General features: G+C 52.0%; 2 protein-coding genes across 2 annotated transcripts in view; one reads left to right on the forward strand and one right to left on the reverse strand.

Annotated features, from left to right (window-relative positions):
* LOC126036843 (electroneutral sodium bicarbonate exchanger 1-like) overlaps positions 1 to 19,745 on the forward strand; it is a 720,476-nt gene that overhangs the window by 492,421 nt on the left and 208,310 nt on the right. The gene's annotated exons all lie outside the window — the stretch shown is intronic.
* Positions 1,693 to 14,660, reverse strand: LOC126036854 (electroneutral sodium bicarbonate exchanger 1-like; the record flags this gene model as incomplete). Its single annotated transcript, XM_049797066.1, has 22 exons — positions 14,570 to 14,660; positions 13,718 to 13,864; positions 13,117 to 13,252; positions 12,740 to 12,900; positions 11,624 to 11,809; positions 11,427 to 11,515; positions 11,148 to 11,305; positions 10,682 to 10,769; positions 10,030 to 10,176; positions 9,766 to 9,857; positions 9,258 to 9,432; positions 8,988 to 9,121; positions 8,205 to 8,450; positions 7,995 to 8,100; positions 6,917 to 7,078; positions 6,079 to 6,192; positions 5,579 to 5,740; positions 4,715 to 4,966; positions 3,833 to 3,901; positions 3,115 to 3,288; positions 2,872 to 3,015; positions 1,693 to 1,758 (listed from the first exon to the last, which is right to left on the reverse strand). Coding segments are annotated over exons 2-22 (2,979 nt in total), but the record flags the coding sequence as incomplete, so codon positions are not given.

Genomic DNA, 19,745 nt, shown 5'->3' on the forward strand with positions numbered 1-19,745 from the left:
TGCAGCGTGGCCTTCAGGCTGCGTCCCTACACATGTCCCTTGGCCGCAGGATAAACGGAGCTGGTTGACTGTAACAGAGGAGCCTCCAGGCAGCTCCTGCTTGGTACCAGCGATTACGCCACCTGCGCGGCCCTGCCGTTACCTAAAGTGCAGCGAGAAGTCCGCGTGTGAACATCCTTTACGCACAGAGGTGTTTTCTTCTAAGAAAAGTTGCATAATACCGTGAATGACCAAAAGGAGGAACTTCTCCGCTTCTCCACCGTAAAGCGTGCCAAGGGAAAATCCATCTGGGGTCTGCCCAATGCTGCATGAACGCAGGGTCCCCAGCATCTGAAGGGACCTAAGATTTACTTGCTACCTAGATGCCTCTTCTTCCTGGCTACGTCGCCTCCCAAGATCTTGCCCACCCCCAGCCTACTGGAGACGGGGGAATGTTAGAGAGACAGCCTTGATGCTGTGCCAGCACCGCTCAGCCATGGCCAAAACACTGCTGTGTTATCAACAGCTTTCTAGCTACCAGTACAGAGCACAGCACTACGAGGGCTGCTGTGGGGTAAAGGAACTCCAACTCAGCCAGATCCAATACAGAAGGAAAGTGGAGGAACAACAGAGGGAGCAGCCCAGGGACACAGAGCCCCAGGTCTCATCTGGCCACTCCTGTGACCATACAGTGTATTCAAAATCAAATACCTGAAGTGCTCCCTTAGATGCAGTTTACAGCCAAGGGACAAGAAGGTGGCAGTTCTGCATTTTGCAGCTCCCAGGCTGATGGCAGAGCCAAAGCAAAAAAAAACAAACCCAAAACCAAACCAACCAAGAGAGGTAAAACTGGAGCACAGGGAGCAAATGTTTTCTTTCACCTTAGGCCAACTGCTCAGACGCTCTCTATGCTGCCCTGCTGCAGAGGGCATCCCTCTCGTACCAGTAAGAGACATAAGAGTGAATTAAAGCCAGGACCCCAAACCAGACCAAAAACCCGGTCATGATCAAGAAGAAAGTGGAGAATGCATCAACTATAACAGAAAATTATTTTGGACATTCCCAGTTTACATTTGGAAAAAAGAGGGGAAAAAAAAAGAGGAGGAATTAGGTATTAAAAGAAGAGCACTGAATGATAAAGCAGTAGCAGTCCCTCTACCACTACAAACCCACACCCCCACACGCACGTACGCACACAGACTTAACACCACCAAACTCCCCTTGACTGTGACCTTCACCTCAGCTTGCTGGTCTAGAGATACTGAATGCCTGAAGCACACCAAGGATAACTGAAAACATCTGCATGGCTTTAATGGGAATCCTCCAACTGAAACAAAGCGCTTTCTCCCTCTGTCTGCGTTGGCACATCCCCGAGTCACGCTCTCACTCCTCTCCTTCAAAGTCAAGATTCCTAAACGTGAAAAGCGGGAGTGGGGAAAGGCGAAGGGGAGAGAAAAAGAGGGAGAGCATCATCAGTGGAAGACCTGCCACCTGCTGCTGATTCAGCCCTGTTTGGGGGACCACCCCAGCAGAGAGGAGCTGGTTTACATGCCACGGTCCACAATGCCTGTTCCCAGGGACAGGCCGTTTGCTCAGCCTTGCCGGCCAAAGCGTGGGAAAAGCGTAGGCGTGCGCCGTCGCTTGCAGAGTAGCACGGTCACGTTCACGTGCAATCCTTTACCTTTTTCCTCCCTGGATTCAAAGGGTTTCTGTCTTCAAAGTGAGAGCCTTCCATACGGTCATTTGTGACATTTCATCCAGGATAACAATCTCAGAAGGATCAGTCCTGCAATAAATATTTTACACAGCAATCCGTGATTATGGGAACTGATGCCACCAAGAGCATTAGCATCAGCAAGAGGAACAGCGGAGCCCCGAGAATCAAAGCTCCGCATAAGTGTGGGGGATTTTGCTGGATGAGGAGTTTTGGGAGGCAAGCCCGGGAGCTGCAGAGCAACAGCTCTGTGCAAAGGCTCTTGCTGGGGCTTAGCCCCGGTCCAGGTTCCTAAGCCACTGCTCGTACAGATCACGCCTGCAACTCCTCATGTGTTAAGTATGAGGATCTCCAGCTACCGTAAAGGCACTGATGAGGCAAGGTTTGAGGGTCAAACACGAGTGCTGCAGCCACTCTGCTTGCGGTCAGAGCCCTGCAATCACTTCCTGCAGCCCTGCCCCCAAATTTGGTTTTCCCACCAAGCTGCCTGCTGGTTTCTGTGGGATGCCCCACAAAGAGGCAAGTGGAGAAAACTCTGCCAAACACCTTCAAGCTAATCTTGCCGGGGGTCCTGGCGCTTGGTGGAGCTTTACCTGTCACTGCTTTGCTTTGGGATATCCACATCACTGGTCTTCCCCACGTTCAGCTGAACTGAACTTGCAGCAGCAGCAGCTTCCATCACCCTCCTGGACTCCTGATGTAAAAAAGGGACAAATCACGTTCTCTGTCTTTGATCAAAGTGGAGATAAGCTGAATGCCCAGCACAAACTTAGCAGTCTGCCCTCCGCTTCTGCCCCTTGGCAGCTATAGGTATTAGTGCAGCAGGGAAGAAACCGTTCACTCCAAAGATTTCGGGGCAGGGGGACTGTGTGTTCAAAACACGATTATGAGCAAATCTTGCCAGCAGCAGCAGCAACAGCAGCATCATCATCATCATCTAATAATAATCATCATAATGATAATGACCTTTGTGAAAAACGACTCGTTTTAAAAATTACACCTGTATTCAAGCGTTCAGCTCACTGCTACTTGAGGAAACAAAGGTTACAAAAGTTACAGGCTATTGGGATCTATTTCGATTGAGTGCTGATCTTCCCCCAACATTTCCAGACAAGCTGTAAGAGAAACAGGCAATCTCACAGCCACACGGAGATGTCCAGCCCCGAGGACACAGCAAGCCTTACCTCTTCTTCTTCTCCGGCTTCATTTCTGGCATCGTCCAACTTCTTCTTCCTTTCTGGCATAAGGTCATCCAGAAAGCTGAGCTCTCGCTTTGAGAAGCAGAAATCCATCGCTTTCCGGACAAAGACGAGAGCCAAAACCTTCATGAATAAGAGGGAAGATGCGGTGAGCTCAGAGACGATGCCACCTCTCACTCCAACACTGCAAACACCCCGCTGCTGAGCGGTGGCAGCTCTTACCATCATGGGAAAGATGATGGCGGCACGGGACACCTTGATGGTCCAGAGCAGGACGAGGCAGGTCAGCTGGATCGCCGTGAAGAAATGCACCTTTCGCAAGGGCACGTGCCGCAGGTAGATGAAATCCGGCTGGTGTTTCGCCGGCATCCAAAACAGCTTCAAGCGATCAAAGAACTGCGAAATAAAAGGGAAAGGTTGCCACCTTGGGACTGCGGCAAGTTTCTGGCCCTCTCGAGACGTGGAGGCACTTTGCAGCATCTCGCTTGCCGTCAGAAATCCTGGATCCCACCGCATTCCTCCTGGGAGCAGCACCCATTTTCCCTTCGCTCCATCTATAAACCGGCTTGGCCCTGAGAGCTGCCCACCAAACGGCAACTATTCCATGCCATTCCATTATTAGCATTTCTCGGCCCACTGAATCCCCCCGCGAGGATTTCCACCAGTGGTAGAAACTGCCTTCCCTTTGCACCAAATTCCCCCGCTTTTCACGTAACCAAACACTGACCTGCCCTAAACCCTGCAACAGAGAGCGCTGAACTTGCCTGGTCCTCCCAGCCCCATATACCTCCTGTACCTCCACCAATCTCTTTTTTACACAAAAGAGTTTCATTGCTTGCTCTGCGAGAAGTTTTTCCCATGCCACTGCTTTTTTTCCCTGCTGCTACAGAGACAAAATACCAGGGAGCCAACATGCTGCACGCTGTAAAAGAGTCCGTACCTGAATTCCTCTGAGTGACGACACACCCATGTAGAGAAAGACGCCATAAAGCACAGGCATTGGTATAAACTGGGGGGGGGGAAGAAAAAAAAAAAGTAAGAATGCAATCGTTTCTTTTTCTGTATTGCATTTTCAGTATTACCACCCTCTTCCACAGGCACTGCCTAAAATTGCTTGAAGCTTTCCAGCTTCCATTCAGGCTTAGAGATGGGTCAGATTTTAACCATTTTTTTGCCATTTTGTGCGCACGAGTGAGCTAAGGCTCTGCTTTAGGCTGAACTTGGGAGTTACCTCTCCTCAGAATAATCCTATTTTCCAGAAAGGTTGGAGGAAAACAGGCGATTTCACCCGTGCTACCCTATGCCGCATTCTCTGGCGGTAGAAGAAACACTTCTGCCTATTCTTGGGGCAACAGGCAAAGGCCACAGGCCTCCTTTTAGCCTAGAGACAAGATTACTTTGTGGGAGGAACGTTCAAGGAAGCCCACGGGGATGACCTCAGTGTGTTTAGCTCCTGGGAACGGCTGCTCCCGGGCATTTGGGGAGCAAATTGCAGCCAGTAAAGGGCTGCCTGTTTGAAAGACAGCAGATGTGCTGGTCTGAATATGCTCAACTGTAACCCATAAACATGGGCGGGCCTGAAAGACACCCAAAAATTCAAGCAGTTGCGTTGCTTGCTCGCCTCGAGCACACCAAACGGGGGCCTGAAGGGCTGCAAAGCCTAACCGAGGCTGGTTCCCACCGTGGGTCAAGCCCCAAGGGTTGGGATCACCTCCTCCTCCTCCGCTCCACAACTAACTACTCAGGCCTGCAGAGAGGGGACTGTTTTGCTGTAACCTCCAACAAGCTCGCGGTTGTTGGGTGGTTTGCATTTTCCTCTCACCTTTAACACAGAAGTGAAGAAGACGGAGCAGCCCATGAGCACAAAGATCAGCAAGCCAGTGACTCTCTGCTCTCGTATCCCCAGAAACTTGGGTTGTTCTCCTGGAGCTGAGCAGTCAGACTCTACTTTGAGGCTATTCACGTGGGTGATGGACAGGACGGTCGCAGCCACAAACCAGGGCAGCCCCATCACAGAGCACACCCCGAGCATCACGGCCACCACAAAAAGGTCCAGGTGGTACCCGCATCCTTTCTGCAGGCAGGAAAACAAGAAACAGAGCATCCCATAGCACAAGAGCAAGGATAACGTCGCAAGTCAGACTCAAACCCTGCTCGAGCACAAGTCAACTTCTTCAGAATTCAAAACAAGAAATGGAAACAAGCAAGCGTGTATGCAGGCTTTGCACAAGCACGTGGCATGAAAATCTGGCAGGAGTTCAGAAACAATGGATATGCAGAGCTTGTGCGATAAATACTTCTCCAAAATACAACAACCCACAACCCAAAACCACCAAACCATTTTTTCTACTCACAAAGAAAACTGTACCACTTGGATGGAAGGTGTGACTCTGAGTTATCCCTGGCAGCGCATCAAAACAATTCATTCCCCACACCTGCTGCTGCTGCCATTTTAAAACAAAAACGCACTTCTCTATTGCTCCAAGATTAATTTGCTCCTCCAAAAGGTTGCTCATCTGAACTGCCCTGTCACTTGCTCCCTGCATCATCGTTAATCCAGGAGAGCATCCTGCCACGCAGCCTGACCTTGTCCCAAACCAATGCCTTCAGAAAGCATCGGGAATAAGAGCTTCTCCCCAGACCTGCAGCCCAGAAGGGGCTGGGGTCATCCCTCACAGGCCCTTACCTTCAGCTTGTGCTCCTTCCTGTTCACAATAACGGCACTGATCTGCTGGTCCATAAATATCAAGATGGTGCAGAGCAGAGCTGGGATGAGCGCAGCCAACACCGTCCACCAAGGGTTGGGTCCTATGGGGTTGATGAACCACCCACGGTCGTCTCTGGTAGGCTGCAACAAAGCCCACGCATCAGCATCGTCTCCCAGCCCAGGCACTCCACTGGCTTTCATTTTCCCCTCCCTCCCTGTGTCAGAGCACCTCCCAGCCCTGGCTTCATGTCCCCCTCTCCCGGGGGCTTCAGCAGTGCCAGTCTCCTCTTTGCAAGCACCTCTAGATACTTCCCCTGTAGGTATCTAGTTTTGGGGCCATCTTCTCGTTTCCAGGAGGAAGCAAGGCACTTGGAGGTGGAAGAGGAGATGGTCACACCACCAGCATCTCCTCCAGACTCAGCCCTGCCCTGCCCCGGCATCACCTTGTGGCACCCCCACGTGCCAAAACATCCCGTTACCTTGAACGCATGGGGGACCTGGAGCTTCGGCGATGGGATCCCAACCACAAAGTCAAGGAGCACCATGATGACGATGGTGAGGAAAACAGCAAAGTCGCTCACTGTGGACCGTACCTGGGGCGAGAAACCAGAGGTGAGAGGGGCATGGCAAACAGGGCCGTAACGCGAGATGCAAGAGTTGCAGACATCCACAACATTAAGGCTGCTTAACCAAATCCCACCACCCCTCTGAGCACATGCAGCCTGATCCCTTGCTTAGATACTGCTGCTGTGTTTGTCCCTGTGAGATCTGGGGTCAGACAATAAAAAAAGCTTAATTAGGCGGACAAGGGTTGGTTTAAGTCAAAACCTAAAAATAATAATAATAATATTAAAAATAAGAAAACACATGTCTGACACTACAGCTACACTCACAGCTACAATGGCAACAAGGCACTGAGGCATCCTTTAGTCCTCAAAAGGAAGCTCCTCATTCGAATCTACTTTCCGCTCGAGCACATAATGCACAGAAGGTAGGGAAAAAATCCCCCAACCCCAACCCCCAAAACTTTGGGAAACCTGACTTCCTACTACCTGAGGAGAAAAAAAAATAAAAATAAAATAAATCAACCCCCCAAAATCTTCAATCTGGGGCAGGTCATGAGGCATGTGGGAAATGCTACGATGATTTTGCACTCATGGAAATGAGTGCGGGACATCCAAGCTCTTGGAGAGCTTGGCCTGCAAGGCCAACGTTTCCCAGCTTGACCAAGGCAGGGCAAATACTGCTTAGTGCTCCAGGAAAGCCATTTTGGGAAATGAGTGTGGAGATGGACACTGGCCACCATCTTCTACTTACTCTGGTTGGAAAGTAGCGGCTGGTTTTAAACTTCTTCAAGAAGCTTGACAGGGCAAAGGTGGCGAAGAAGAGGATGCAGCACCAGAAGAACACGTCAGGGGTGTAGGGGCCGTCGCGTCCACAGGCAGGTCCTTGAAACTCCCCACGCAAATACCGACATTCCTGGAGAAACAGAGCGTCAGGACACAAAGGCAGTGCACGTGCGGCAGGGAAACCTCGCATAGCTAGGGGGTTTTGAGGATCTTGGTCCAAGATCCACGACCCTGTAACTGCTCCTGCCAATAGAGATTTATATTTAATGAGCAGCAGCAGCTGAACAAGTGACACATTGAACTACACAGCGGAGAAATGAGATGTGAGGGGACACCATACCACGCACCCTTGGCACATCCTCTGCCTGCCATTCGAGCAATCGTGGCTAAAGAAGACACCAGAGGGGAAGGAAACACTGGAAACTCTTGGGGATAGAGAGAGAGGGAAGAGGGAAGGAGGGCTAAAGACAACCATGGTAGGAAAGGAGGAGAAGAGACAGATCGTCCCTCCCCAGGGGAGGTCTTGCAGAACCTGGCCAAGAGGGGATGAAGGCCACCATAAGAGCCTGCTGCCCTAGGCCCGGGCTCTGCTTCCGGCAACAACAGCCTGAGAGGCTGCTCAGACAAGCAAATTTATGCACGTACCTACAGACAGCACTGAACGAGAAAGCAAGGCCTGGAGTTACTAGGAACCCATTAAGGAGGCCAGCTACTACCTTTCAAGCATGAACTTAAGTCCTACAACTTCTACAATAATCAAACCACCCACTACTTAACCTTCCTCCCAGTCAGAAATACTGTCCTGCAACAGGCTTGACGGGGACACTTGCTACCCACAACGTTGGGGTAGACTGGACAAGGTGGACTCTCCTCCCCAGGACCAAGCGGCTTAAAACCACACGCTACATTTAGGCAAGGACTTTTCCGAGCAGCACTAGCACAGTTTGAAGCCCATCATTCCCTGAAGGGCTCTGACTTTTGCACCAGGCAAATGCCCCTGGACCCCATGGACGCGGCACGAGGAAGCAGTGGCTCGGGGCACTTACGGTCACCGTGAGGTTTTCCCAGGCGATGCCAGACACGTTGATCTTGTTGCTCGCCCAGAAACGCAGCGTTTCGTTGCTGGGATGGGTCGGTGCCTCACACTTACAGCTGGGAGGAGAGAAGCCAAGACAGGGGTAAGGGAAAGGTGATGGAGGTGCAGCCCGGAGCTCCTGCCAAGGGGCAGCAGCTTTCTCAGGGGGAAAAAAACCCACTAGTAGCTGGTGAGGAAGTCCAGCTTGCTGTGCATGTGCACAGGGTAGGTGTCTCGCAGGTGACTCAGCTTCTCCAGAGCCTCGTAGATGAAGATGATGCAGATGAGGGAGGCAAAGGCTTCTTCCGTGAAGCGGGTGACGTAGCATACCAAACAGCTGGCGTCGGTGGCCACCAGCACTATGCACAAGAAGGCGGTCCACAGCCCAATGCACGCCCGCAGAGACAGATAGGAGAGCGTGTATTCCCTGGGAAAGCAGAATGAAACAAAGGCTGGAAAGGCCAGCAAGAGGCCCTGAGCCATGCCTGCCTTTGGGGAAAACGGGGAGCAATTTTGGAGCGTGTCAAGGCTGCGGATGGGAAATGCAGTTTCCATGTACTACTACAGAGAGCCTCGGGGCTGTGGTGCAGGGTGTAGACCCACAGCAGGAGAGGCCAATTATTTAGTTACCACTGTTTAACACGGATCTCGTGTTAACACCTTGGAGGCTGCTTGAGGTCAGGTCCCTCTTGGGCCAGGTGGTGTTCTCCCACATCACCCTGACGCCCTAACACTGAAACCAGCTGGGTTTGCACCCAGTCACCTGCTGCCAGCAAGCTGGGGCTTAATAATAAACCTTATGGCAATAAGGGTGGTTTATCTCCCATCAAAGCCATCGCAACAAAAGGACTGTCACTAAAATCTAGCAACTACCCCTAAGAAAAAGAAAAGAAAAGCATCTTTTCTCCATCACTGCCCCCTTCTGAAGGCTCTCGCAGCACCCAGCTGCGGCAGCCTGCCTTACTTGCAGAATTTGTAGAGGATCTTCTCAAACACCAGGACGGGTCCGGTGCTGCCGAGGATGGTGAGAGGTTGGCCGGCAAAGAGGCAATACACCACGCCGGCCATGGACGCGCCCAGCAGCGACTCCATGGCACTCTGTCCGGGGAAGAGAGGCGGCCGTGAGTAAATAAATCGTTAGGGAGAAACAAAAACCAAAGCCGGTTCACTGCAGCAGGGACTTTGGCCTGAGTTTTACCCTCCCCCATCCCCCCCAACAGAGAGAGGTGCTCACTATGTGGCCATTGGTCGCCTCCCCCAGCAGTCCCCCAAAGGTGATGACAGGGGACATGCAGGCACAGTAGAGGAAGAGGAAGGACGCCAGGCACTGCAGGCTCAGACCATCCCGGAAGTCGCTCCAGAACCACGGGGCTTTCCGCTTCACGTCCAGGGTCAAACCTCCAAAGAGCCTGCAGGAAGGAAAAAGAAGAGAGTCTGTTCTCTTGGAGGAACACGTCGACTTTGCTTTGCTGCAGAAGGGCAATCACAAGCATAGAGTAACTTTCGTGGCTAAAAAGAAGCACTCTCCTTCAGCCCAAATCAAGAAAACCTGCGTGCAACGGTGATGGTTGGGGCTGAGCCCAGCTGCCCAGATCTCCCCCCTGCCCAGCCCAGGGGACCAAGCTGGCAATGTGGAGCCCCTTCACTGAACCAGCTAACCCCAAAGACCTGCTAGAAGGGAAGGTGCATGCTCAGATTTGAGAGGCAAACAGAAAAAAACCCCAAACTATTACAGCTCCCACCTTCCCGTCCGCTGCAGTTCAGGCCCACTGTGTTTCTCCAGCGTGCTGTGAGAAGCACTGTCATCAAGAGCTCCTGGCATCTTCCTTTTTTCCTGTTAAAATGGAAGTGAGATAAAGCTATGGACTTGTAACCACTGGCTTGTTTTGCTTCTGGTCTGGCTCTGTGACTGTGTCAGAGTGGGACCTTGTGAATTTGGGCCCCTGAACAGCATCCCCAGCCATCCTGCCCATCCCCCTCATGCCTCCCGCCGATGTGGCACCCACCTGCGAAGGGACGTTTTTCGGGGGCTCGATTCGGATTGATGGATCCCACTCTCCTGGCGGCAAGACCGTGACCTGATCCAGAAACTCGTCGATGCCAGCCACGAGGTCAGCCCCGTTCTTGGCTTTATAGGCAACGTCACGGAAAACCTGCCAATAGAAGACAACCTGGTGAGAGGACAACCCAGCTCGGATGTCCTAACCAGTGCAATAAGCTCTTGGCTAAACGCAAGGCTTTTTCACCAAAATTCCCTGCTGGAAAGGGCAGGAAATATTCCCCCAAAAGGAAAAATCTGCGCATCACGGCACTTGTAATCATCTCCCCCACGAGGCCCCCGTCCCCCATGGCACACCATACCCTTCTGCTTAAAGAGCAAGAGAAGTTTTACTGGCCCTGGCAATGCCACCACTGGGGACAGCGTGCTGGGGACCCCGGCGAGAAGGATGAGGTGCAGGATGCACCCCGGGCGGGATTTCAGCCTCCAGGATGTGGGGTGATGCAAATCTGCGTGTTTGCTTTGGGGTGAGAAAGAGGGCTGGGCTATTTGGAGAGCTGCGGGCAGCTGGGACAGCAAATCCTCTTCCTCACTACTTCAGAGACAGGGAGAGCTGAAGAAAGGCAAAAATGACCCGGAGCTATCTCATCTTGTCGCACCTCATCCGTCATGATAGTGGCCATGGACCTGCCGATCTCATGGTACTGATGGGCTTTTCCTTCTGGTCCAAGCAAAACAAACAGGAACCTGGGCAAGAAAAAGAAAATGAGAGAGAGAAGAAGGTGTCTTTGCTCCAAGAGCACCCAAGGAAAGCCCTGGCAGCTCCCAGCCCAGAGCGTGGCTCAAGACGGGACACGTAGGCTCAGCGATGCCGCGATGAATTTGAAATTCTTCAAAACAGACGGCAAATGTAATTTGGGGGCCAACTTTCATTACAATTGGCCGATGGGTTTAAAAGCTACAGCAGGGAATGGAGAAATGAAGGCGAGGAGACGTGGGTGGGGGAAACGTGCTTGCTCCCCCTCCCACTAGCCTTGTTCCCTTGGGACACCAAACTGATGCCTGCAACTTGATGTTTGGTTGGGTGTCTTTTTTACGGAAGAAATTTGCGCTTCTCATTCGCACCTTGTTGGGATGGGAACTTCCGTCATGCCTGAGAGGAGGACAGCCGGGCTCAGGCGGACAAATGCCACGATGGGCTGGTGAAGGAAATCCAGCTCTCCTACGAGCACGTTGGATGCTTCAGCCCCGGTGGGAATTTTCTTCATCAAGTGCAGCTCCGCCTGGGCACGACAAGCGATTTTCAGGCAATTACCCCAAAAGCAAAGCCCACAGCGCTCTGCAGCACACTCTGCAAGAGCAAATCTGGCCCTAAAGGCGTTAAGAAAGCTACGAGTGTCTCACCTTGCTTAAATCCATAGCTCTGCTCTCACGGGTCACCCCATCTTTAGCTTCCGCAGCGGTGGGAGAAGGACAAGGGGTGATTGTTTGGGCTGGTAGGAAAAAGAAAGACACTCAGAAAGATGGACAAGGAGCAACTGGGACGCTTCTCCTTTGCCTGGGCAAGTCTAATGGGGCCACAGCCCTGCAGAAACCCTCACCTGGCTTGTAGAGGAGGTGCAGGTCCGACTGCCTCTTGCTCACATCAGCAAACGAGCAGACAGCGGGGAGAAGGTTGGTTGTCTTCTCGTTCTGATGGTGGTGCTTCCTCAGAAGGACTTCTCGAACTTGCGCCCGCACGTGCTCGTCAAACTCCGTGGACTGTTCTTGCTGGGCCAGGATCATATCTGAGGATGGCAAAGGGAAACAAAGCCATCAGAGCAGAAACCCCAACAAGTCCCGACCCCCAAAGCCCCCAGGGAAAGCTGTGCCACACAGGCTGCACCCTAATGCCCGCTCAGCCTTGCATAGCAAGGCCTTTTAATAATGTTCAGCCTTTGCAGTGAAAACGAGAATTTTCTTTTGCTAAGAAACATCATCCAAGTGCTTATTCATCATTCCGCTAAGATAAATATTTCCCATTCTAAATAATGCAATTTTCTTGCCCGACCTGGCCTTTCTGACTCTACACGTTTACCCAAATTATAAGCAATCTATAGCACAGACGTTCCCAGTTTCCCGTGCTGATCGAGTGCAATTTGCTGAGCCCAGGGAGAAACATGCTAAGAACGGCTCCGACTTCTCCAGCCCTTGAAAGGGCTGAATGGAGACCTGCTGCCAGTCAAAGATAACTTCTCCAAAGTGGCTTTTGCAATTAACTTCAAGTATCTTCCCCACAGAAATACACTGCTTGGTCATCGCCAGAGAAACTCTGCCTTAAAACTCTTAAATGCTGGATGTTAAGGCAAAAGTAAAACAAAGAATGCGAGGAAACAGCTTGTAAGAAATAGTTCCTTTAAGGTGGTTCAGCTCTTACGCAGACTCCGTATTTCTAAGAGCAGCCTGCTAAGCCCTGACACACACTCCTTTTTGGCTGCAGAATATTCTCTAGTGGCTTCTCCAACTCCACAAACTGCTTTCAAAAGGACCCCATATTGGAATAAAAAAACAGTGCGACTGTTGCACGCCCAGTCTACATCCAAAAACAGCTCATGAGAAAAACACAGTGGCACTTCTGGAAAAGGACGTGCCATTGGGGCAGGGTTTGATTTGGGAGTGAAGAGCACCGTGGTGAGCTGAGCTCGGCCATTCCCGGAGAGATGCAGTGCCCACGGTACCTGCAATCTCTTCGATGCTGTTGGCACAAACGTCCAGCAGCACCGACCCATTGCTGATGCAGCTCCTCAGCTCGGAGAGGCTGTGCAAGGACAGCGTGCCAACGTAGGGCTTGCTCCAGCGCTCGCCGCCGTCTTCCACGTCCTCCTCAAACTTCAGCCACCTGCGGACATCGGGTGCGATCAGCCCCATTGCACGAAAACAGCCCCAGCTCTGCAGCCCCTTTGACAGAGCCACGGGGTGGCAAGAGGAGAAGGCTCCTCGTGCCGCCACCTGCAGCTGCAAAAGCTTCGCGTCCTGGAGAGGAGAAAGCAGAGCCCACGGGCGCTGCCAGTGCGGGGACTCCTCTCCCACCGCAGCCAAAGCAGCAGGGATTTACCTTGCCGTTTCCTTCCACTCGGCATCTCGGCCCTCTTTTACACAGATCTCATCCAGCTCGGAGAACAAGTGGTGAGGGATGTGCTGCTCGTCCTCCTTGGTCCTGAGAATGAACTGCACCCGCTGGGACGGGGAGCCTGGGGGCAGAAGGCAAAGACCCATCCCGTTACTGCGCCTGAACACAGCTTGTCACCCTCACGTGCAAAGTGGCCATCAGCACCAGTGCAGCCATAAACACTGGGCTGGCCCCTCTCCTCTGCGTCTCTCTGGGCTTGCACAGAGCCGTGAAGAAGGAGAAGCATCTGGTCCACCTCTGCATAAGGATGGGCTGCTTTCCTTCCCCACATTGCCATTTTTAAAGCCAGGATCCCTCTAAGGAAGACGAGCCTAAACCCATTATGCATTTAACTGCACTTAAAAAAACAAAAAAAAAGAAAAAAAAAAGAAAAAAAAAAAAAAGAAAGTAAAACTTGGGAAAAAGAGGGTGTTGCTCAATAAGGCCACTTTCCCTCGGAAGAACAGCAACTCACTCAAACTAGCCACGGGGACGTGCTTGCAGAAGGCCCCAGTGCCCACGTTGCCCCCAGTTTAGCGAATGCCGCGGTGGGACTTACAGTGGTAGCCCTGCTCTGTCGGGGCAGACTCCTTCTCCCGTTCCCCTTCCCGATGCTTCTGGCTGTGGCGTCGGTGATGCCGGTGGCTCTGCCTAACCAGTGGCATCTGCGCGCCCACGTACAGGGTCCGGTGGCCTGCGAAAAAGCAGCGTTTTTTGCAGCGCTCTCGGCATTGCGGCAATAGTTGAGGTGGCCGGTGCCTTGCTAAGCCACGGTTCAATCCCAGGAGCAACGCCAGCTTCCCTTAATGTTATTTTCACTGGACGTCCTTTTTTCCAAGCCTATTTTACTCGAGCTTTGCAACAACACAGCAACAACAAGTGTTGGCTCCGGGTCATCTAAAAGTGCCCTGAAAGTATCGGACCTCTTCTCAAATTCCAGCTTCGGCTGGACAACACTCAGACTTGCTCATTAAGCAGCAACACGAGCTAATTATTTTCAAAAGCTCTGTATGGCACGAGGCGACAAGAGACGATCAAATCAGTCCCATTGCAATGAACTCCAGAACAAAAAAAGAAAATCACAGCCCCGTGTCTGCAGCCCTGAAATGATTCTCCTGACCTCTCCAAGCCAGGAGCAACCTCTGCGAGAAAAAAAGCCGTGAATTATCAAGCCCCGTGGCTACAACTCACACCGTGGCCTCCCGGGAGGCTTTTTCCCTCCGTTTAAAAAGCCATAATAGTAAAAAATGTGACAATAACTGTGTTGCTTTATTGAGAAGCGCGGCACGTTTCGCTGCACATGATTTGACACCCAACAAGGCACACTGGAGAGACTTTGTGCAATGGGAAAACGCGCTGGGCTAGTGGCTCCTCCACCAGGATCTCAGCAGAGACTCACCTTCCAACTCCTCCTTCTCATAGCAAATACTGACAGCGTTGCTCCTTCTTCCCCGGTCAATCACTGCCTCCTCGTCATGTCTCTGTTTAGCAATGACAAGAAGGGAAAAGTTGGGGCTGGGGGTGGAGAGCTCCCTTACGTCCTCCCAGACATCACCCACCCCTGCATCCACGCGAGTCCACGAGCCATCACGCCTCTGCGTGCCTCCTCCTCCTTCAGGCACAGCCCTAAAACCACGGACTTGTAGGAGGTTTTTCTTCCCATACGCAAATAAAACAGCCCATAACATCACCTGTACTGTATAACACGAGAGTCTGGACGTATTTAATACAGCAGGAGAGGGATGAGTGTTTCAGACAAAAAAAACCCCCACCTCCCGCTTTGTTCTTGAGGTTCCTGTCTAAAAAAGTGATTTCCAAAATGGAAAAAAAAAACCCAACCCACAAAACTGCACTTTTGAGCCCCGGCCGCGCTACCTGTAACTCTTCCAGAAGTGTCATTTTGTAACGCCCGTTTGGGTTCATCCTCACGTCAGTCACTGGGTTTTGGGGACAACTGAACCTCCAGGTCAGTCAGGGGCCCGATTCCCCAGGGACTGATGGAGTAGCCCTCACGGGAGGAGCTAAGTGGCACCCAGTGTGCACCAACTCCAGAGACACAATAGGGACCATTATGAAATCACAAGCTATGATGCGGATCCAGGCAGCTATTTAAAGCCACGCACCCCTAGACCCTTCCCGCTTGGAAAACTTAGTGCCTGGGCAGAAGCCAGCTCTGCTTTGAGCAAAAACTCTCCAGAATAGAGAACATTCCTGCATGAGAGGTGTCAGGCTCAAAAGTGTGCAGAAAGAAAACCCTTCACAGGCTCGTTCACCCTCCTGAGAGGCAAAACCCATTAGCAGCATCATGTTTTCTCTCTTTTTCTTTCTAACAGTAGAGCTGAAGCTCTAGCATCCTGAGGATAACAAGAGGTACAAATACGGTAAGGAAAAAGAATATCTTATTGGATCAATGGGTAGATTCAGAAAAAAACCCTGCTACACAGTAGTTTATCCTGACTGCTAGCTAGAACCGAGAAGACTGTTTTTTCCACTTGGGTCAACAGTTCCGGTGAAACATACTACCTGTCTAGGACGGCTGCATCTGAGGAACAAGAATTAGTTATTTGCAATACAAGGAATGAGTCATTTTGTGTCATGATATTCATCAGACTGCACAGAGAAACAAGAGACAAATGCATTTGAATACCCATGTGTTGTGTTACGTTTTAACCACTTAACATTCCCCAAGAGCTCAAGAAGACAGAGCAGAAAGACAGGAGACAGGTGAAAGCCTAGAGCGCCAGCTAGACGGAATGAAAGACCCTCTTCCTTCTCTGAAGCTTCAGCAAGGCTTCCTTCACCTGCTTGTTCCTCCGACTGTCAATGACGGGGTTCAAACTGGGGCTGACGAGACTGTAGAAAAGGGAAAGAACTTTCTCCCTCCCAGAGGAGTTACCGCTCCCGGGCCCCGCGTACACGAAGATGGCGTTTCCATAAAAGACACCCACCACGGTCGGGTGGGAGCCACACGTGGAGGTGGTTTCGTGCCATCCTGGCACAGAGCGGATGCGCAGATCGGTGGCCAGGCTGTCCAGGGAGCAAATCAGGATTAAGGCTAAAGGCAAGAGGAAGAAGCACACACAAACAGCAAAGATCAGGACTTTATTGGCAGGAGCGGCAGGGCAGGCCAGCTTTGAGACAGCAAGAATTTCACAGGAGAAGTGGACAACCTCGCAGGGGCCACAGAAAGGCAGGTGTAAAGCCAGAGAGGCTTGCAGTGTACCAAATACGAACGCCAAAGCCCACAGAAATGTGGCAAGGGTGAGGCGCAGCCTCCAGATCACGATGAGGGCATAGCGCGGGGGACGGCAGATTGCCACGTAGCGAACATGAGACATGACGGCCAGCAGCACGCACGCTGTAAGTGCAAAGATTAAATAAAGATGGCTCTGTGCCCCACACCCAGCAAAGGAGGGGGTTCTGCCTTGTCCAAGGAGGCTCCTTAGCATATGGGGGACATTGCTGGAGGCGTAGCAGATGTCCGCGATGGAGAGGTGGCAGAGGAAGAAGTACATGGGGCTGTGGAGGCAGTAGTCCGGGCAGATAAGCAGAAAGACAAGTGCGTTTCCCATCAGAGTGGCAGAGCAGAGGGCAGAGAAAAGGCCAAAGAGGCAGCGCTGCAGGGCTGGGGTGCTGCAGAACCCCAGGAGGACGAATTCTGTGACCGTCGTTTCATTCTGCACGCTGTGCTGGAGGTGAGGCAGCACAAACTGCGACCACGGAGATCTGGAAGCGAAGGAGCAAGGAAAAGGAAAGAAAAAGGAGAGTTTTCCTAAGAATGTCAGGTCCTTTACTCTTTACGCTGCAGCTCCCTTCTCCCCGTTTTTCCCTCTGACTCCAGTGAAAGGTGCGTACTACCCTCCCCACGCTGAGCGACGTACATCTGAATTGCAAGCTCCAATCTCTCGGCAAACTTTGAGCAGTTTGACCAATCTCGCACAACTTTGCTGCCTAGCTTGCCCTTGAAGTCTTTCTTTTCCTGGGTTGGTTTTGGGGTTTTTTTTGCAGGGGGTGGGGAGGGGCAGGGTATGGTTTGGCTGTTGGAGGAGATAAAATGATGAAGATTGCAGGTGTCGATTAAGGTGAAGTCAGAACAACTTCAAAGCAGCTATTTTAAATTAAGTCCATATTAAAAGGAATGCACAGTTCACAGAATAATTCCAGTTTTACCATTAAACCAACCAGCATTTCCAAGCCACTGCTGTGTCCTCTTTACCTTCGTGAAATGCATTCCTACTGAATCCTGCAGTTGCTTGATCCAACTCCCCTATCCCAGCTACTGCAGGTCCGGGAAGGTCAGGCAGAACGTCACCTTGGTTCCTGCTGTGCAGCTGCTTGCCCTTACCAGTTTCGCAGGGTGCTGGTCAAGGTCCCTGGGCATCCCCTGGCACTTGTCTCCACGCGGCTCTCTGGTCTCCAAGATCTTCTGCCACTTCCAGGATATTTCCTCCAGCCAGGATCTTCACCTTTTCCTTCCTGGGTCCCTTGCTTCTCTTCAAGATCCCTTCTTCTTTCTGGGAACCCTTCTTTTTGACACCACCTCTTCTTTCTGGAACCCCACGCCCCCAGTTTTCCTAATCTGTCTATGTGAGCAGTACAATGCCTGATCAGCCTCCAAATTAAGGCTTCTCTCTCCTAGCTCTTTACTAACTGTAGGATTCGGGACACGCCACTTTTGATTATTCCAGGTGTTACCCAAATTTACAACCAGCCCACGCTGGCTGCGTGTAGCAAGAAGCAGGCTTCTGCTTGACAGCTCAGAACTCAGTTTCAGACATTCACACGCACAGACCTTGCCGCACACGTGCACCCAGTCACGTGTTGCCTGGTAACCTTCACAGTTTGAGCCGGTTTTTTGTCTACGGCCGGGCTTCAGAGGCAGGGCATGGCCACAGAAGCGCATTCCCCCCGTCAGTCTGTGAAGTGAGCAAGGGAGAGTCAATACTTGTCTGGTGAGCCTCATACCCAGGCAATGTGGTCGAGCCCTCTCCTGTGACAGCCCTGGCAAAAGCCACAGCAGGGTGCTCCCTTGCCTCTGCCTAGGTCACTGGGCTTCCCCTGCCTGCCATTGCTCCTTTGTCCTCCTCTGCGTTTGTGGAGATGAACCTTTAACCACACAACCTAACACCTACAACACCGGGAAAAAGAGAGGCTGCAGAGGGTCCAACGGGGAAGGTCGCCGATGTAGAATGCTCTTTGTGAGAGGCAGCACACCCAGCTCACCTCCTTGCTCCTGAGCTGCTCTATCGGAAGCACTGCGTGCAGGACGCTCTGTTCAACAGGCTGTGTCTGTATCTGACTGCCTTGTCCTTGCTACAGCACCATGTGCTGGGGGAACGCCACGGAGAGCAAGGAGGACGCTCTTTCCCCAGGAGCAACGGAGGGTGCTCAGCTGAGTGCTGCTGCAGGGGCCAAAGTGGGGCAGGCAGGCAGGGAGGGGAACGTAGGAACGAGGGAGCTGGCAGTAACCGGCCAGTCTGGGAGATGCCCGAGAAGCTCGAGAACCCTGTAAGCACAGGACGAGCTTAGAGGAGGTTCAACGTGAGGCCCTGTGGTTAACCATCCCCTCCAGATCTGGACCTTCTCCGGTTCCCGAGTTACCGTGCAGTTTCACAGCCTGGTGCAGAGATCCTGACTGGGAGATCACTGTACCTCCAGGAGTTAGGGATCCACCTAACAGTTACCCTGAGCGGGTGCAGGTCTGTGCTGCGCTGTACGTGCAGCGTGGCCTTCAGGCTGCGTCCCTACACATGTCCCTTGGCCGCAGGATAAACGGAGCTGGTTGACTGTAACAGAGGAGCCTCCAGGCAGCTCCTGCTTGGTACCAGCGATTACGCCACCTGCGCAGCCCTGCCGTTACCTAAAGTGCAGCGAGAAGTCCGCGTGTGAACATCCTTTACGCACAGAGGTGTTTTCTTCTAAGAAAAGTTGCATAATACCGTGAATGACCAAAAGGAGGAACTTCTCCGCTTCTCCACCGTAAAGCGTGCCAAGGGAAAATCCATCTGGGGTCTGCCCAATGCTGCATGAACGCAGGGTCCCCAGCATCTGAAGGGACCTAAGATTTACTTGCTACCTAGATGCCTCTTCTTCCTGGCTACGTCGCCTCCCAAGATCTTGCCCACCCCCAGCCTACTGGAGACGGGGGAATGTTAGAGAGACAGCCTTGATGCTGTGCCAGCACCGCTCAGCCATGGCCAAAACACTGCTGTGTTATCAACAGCTTTCTAGCTACCAGTACAGAGCACAGCACTACGAGGGCTGCTGTGGGGTAAAGGAACTCCAACTCAGCCAGATCCAATACAGAAGGAAAGTGGAGGAACAACAGAGGGAGCAGCCCAGGGACACAGAGCCCCAGGTCTCATCTGGCCACTCCTGTGACCATACAGTGTATTCAAAATCAAATACCTGAAGTGCTCCCTTAGATGCAGTTTACAGCCAAGGGACAAGAAGGTGGCAGTTCTGCATTTTGCAGCTCCCAGGCTGATGGCAGAGCCAAAGCAAAAAAAAACAAACCCAAAACCAAACCAACCAAGAGAGGTAAAACTGGAGCACAGGGAGCAAATGTTTTCTTT

The sequence above is a fragment of the Accipiter gentilis genome, unplaced genomic scaffold, assembly GCF_929443795.1.
Source record: "Accipiter gentilis unplaced genomic scaffold, bAccGen1.1, whole genome shotgun sequence".
Taxonomy (NCBI): Eukaryota; Metazoa; Chordata; class Aves; order Accipitriformes; family Accipitridae; genus Astur; species Astur gentilis.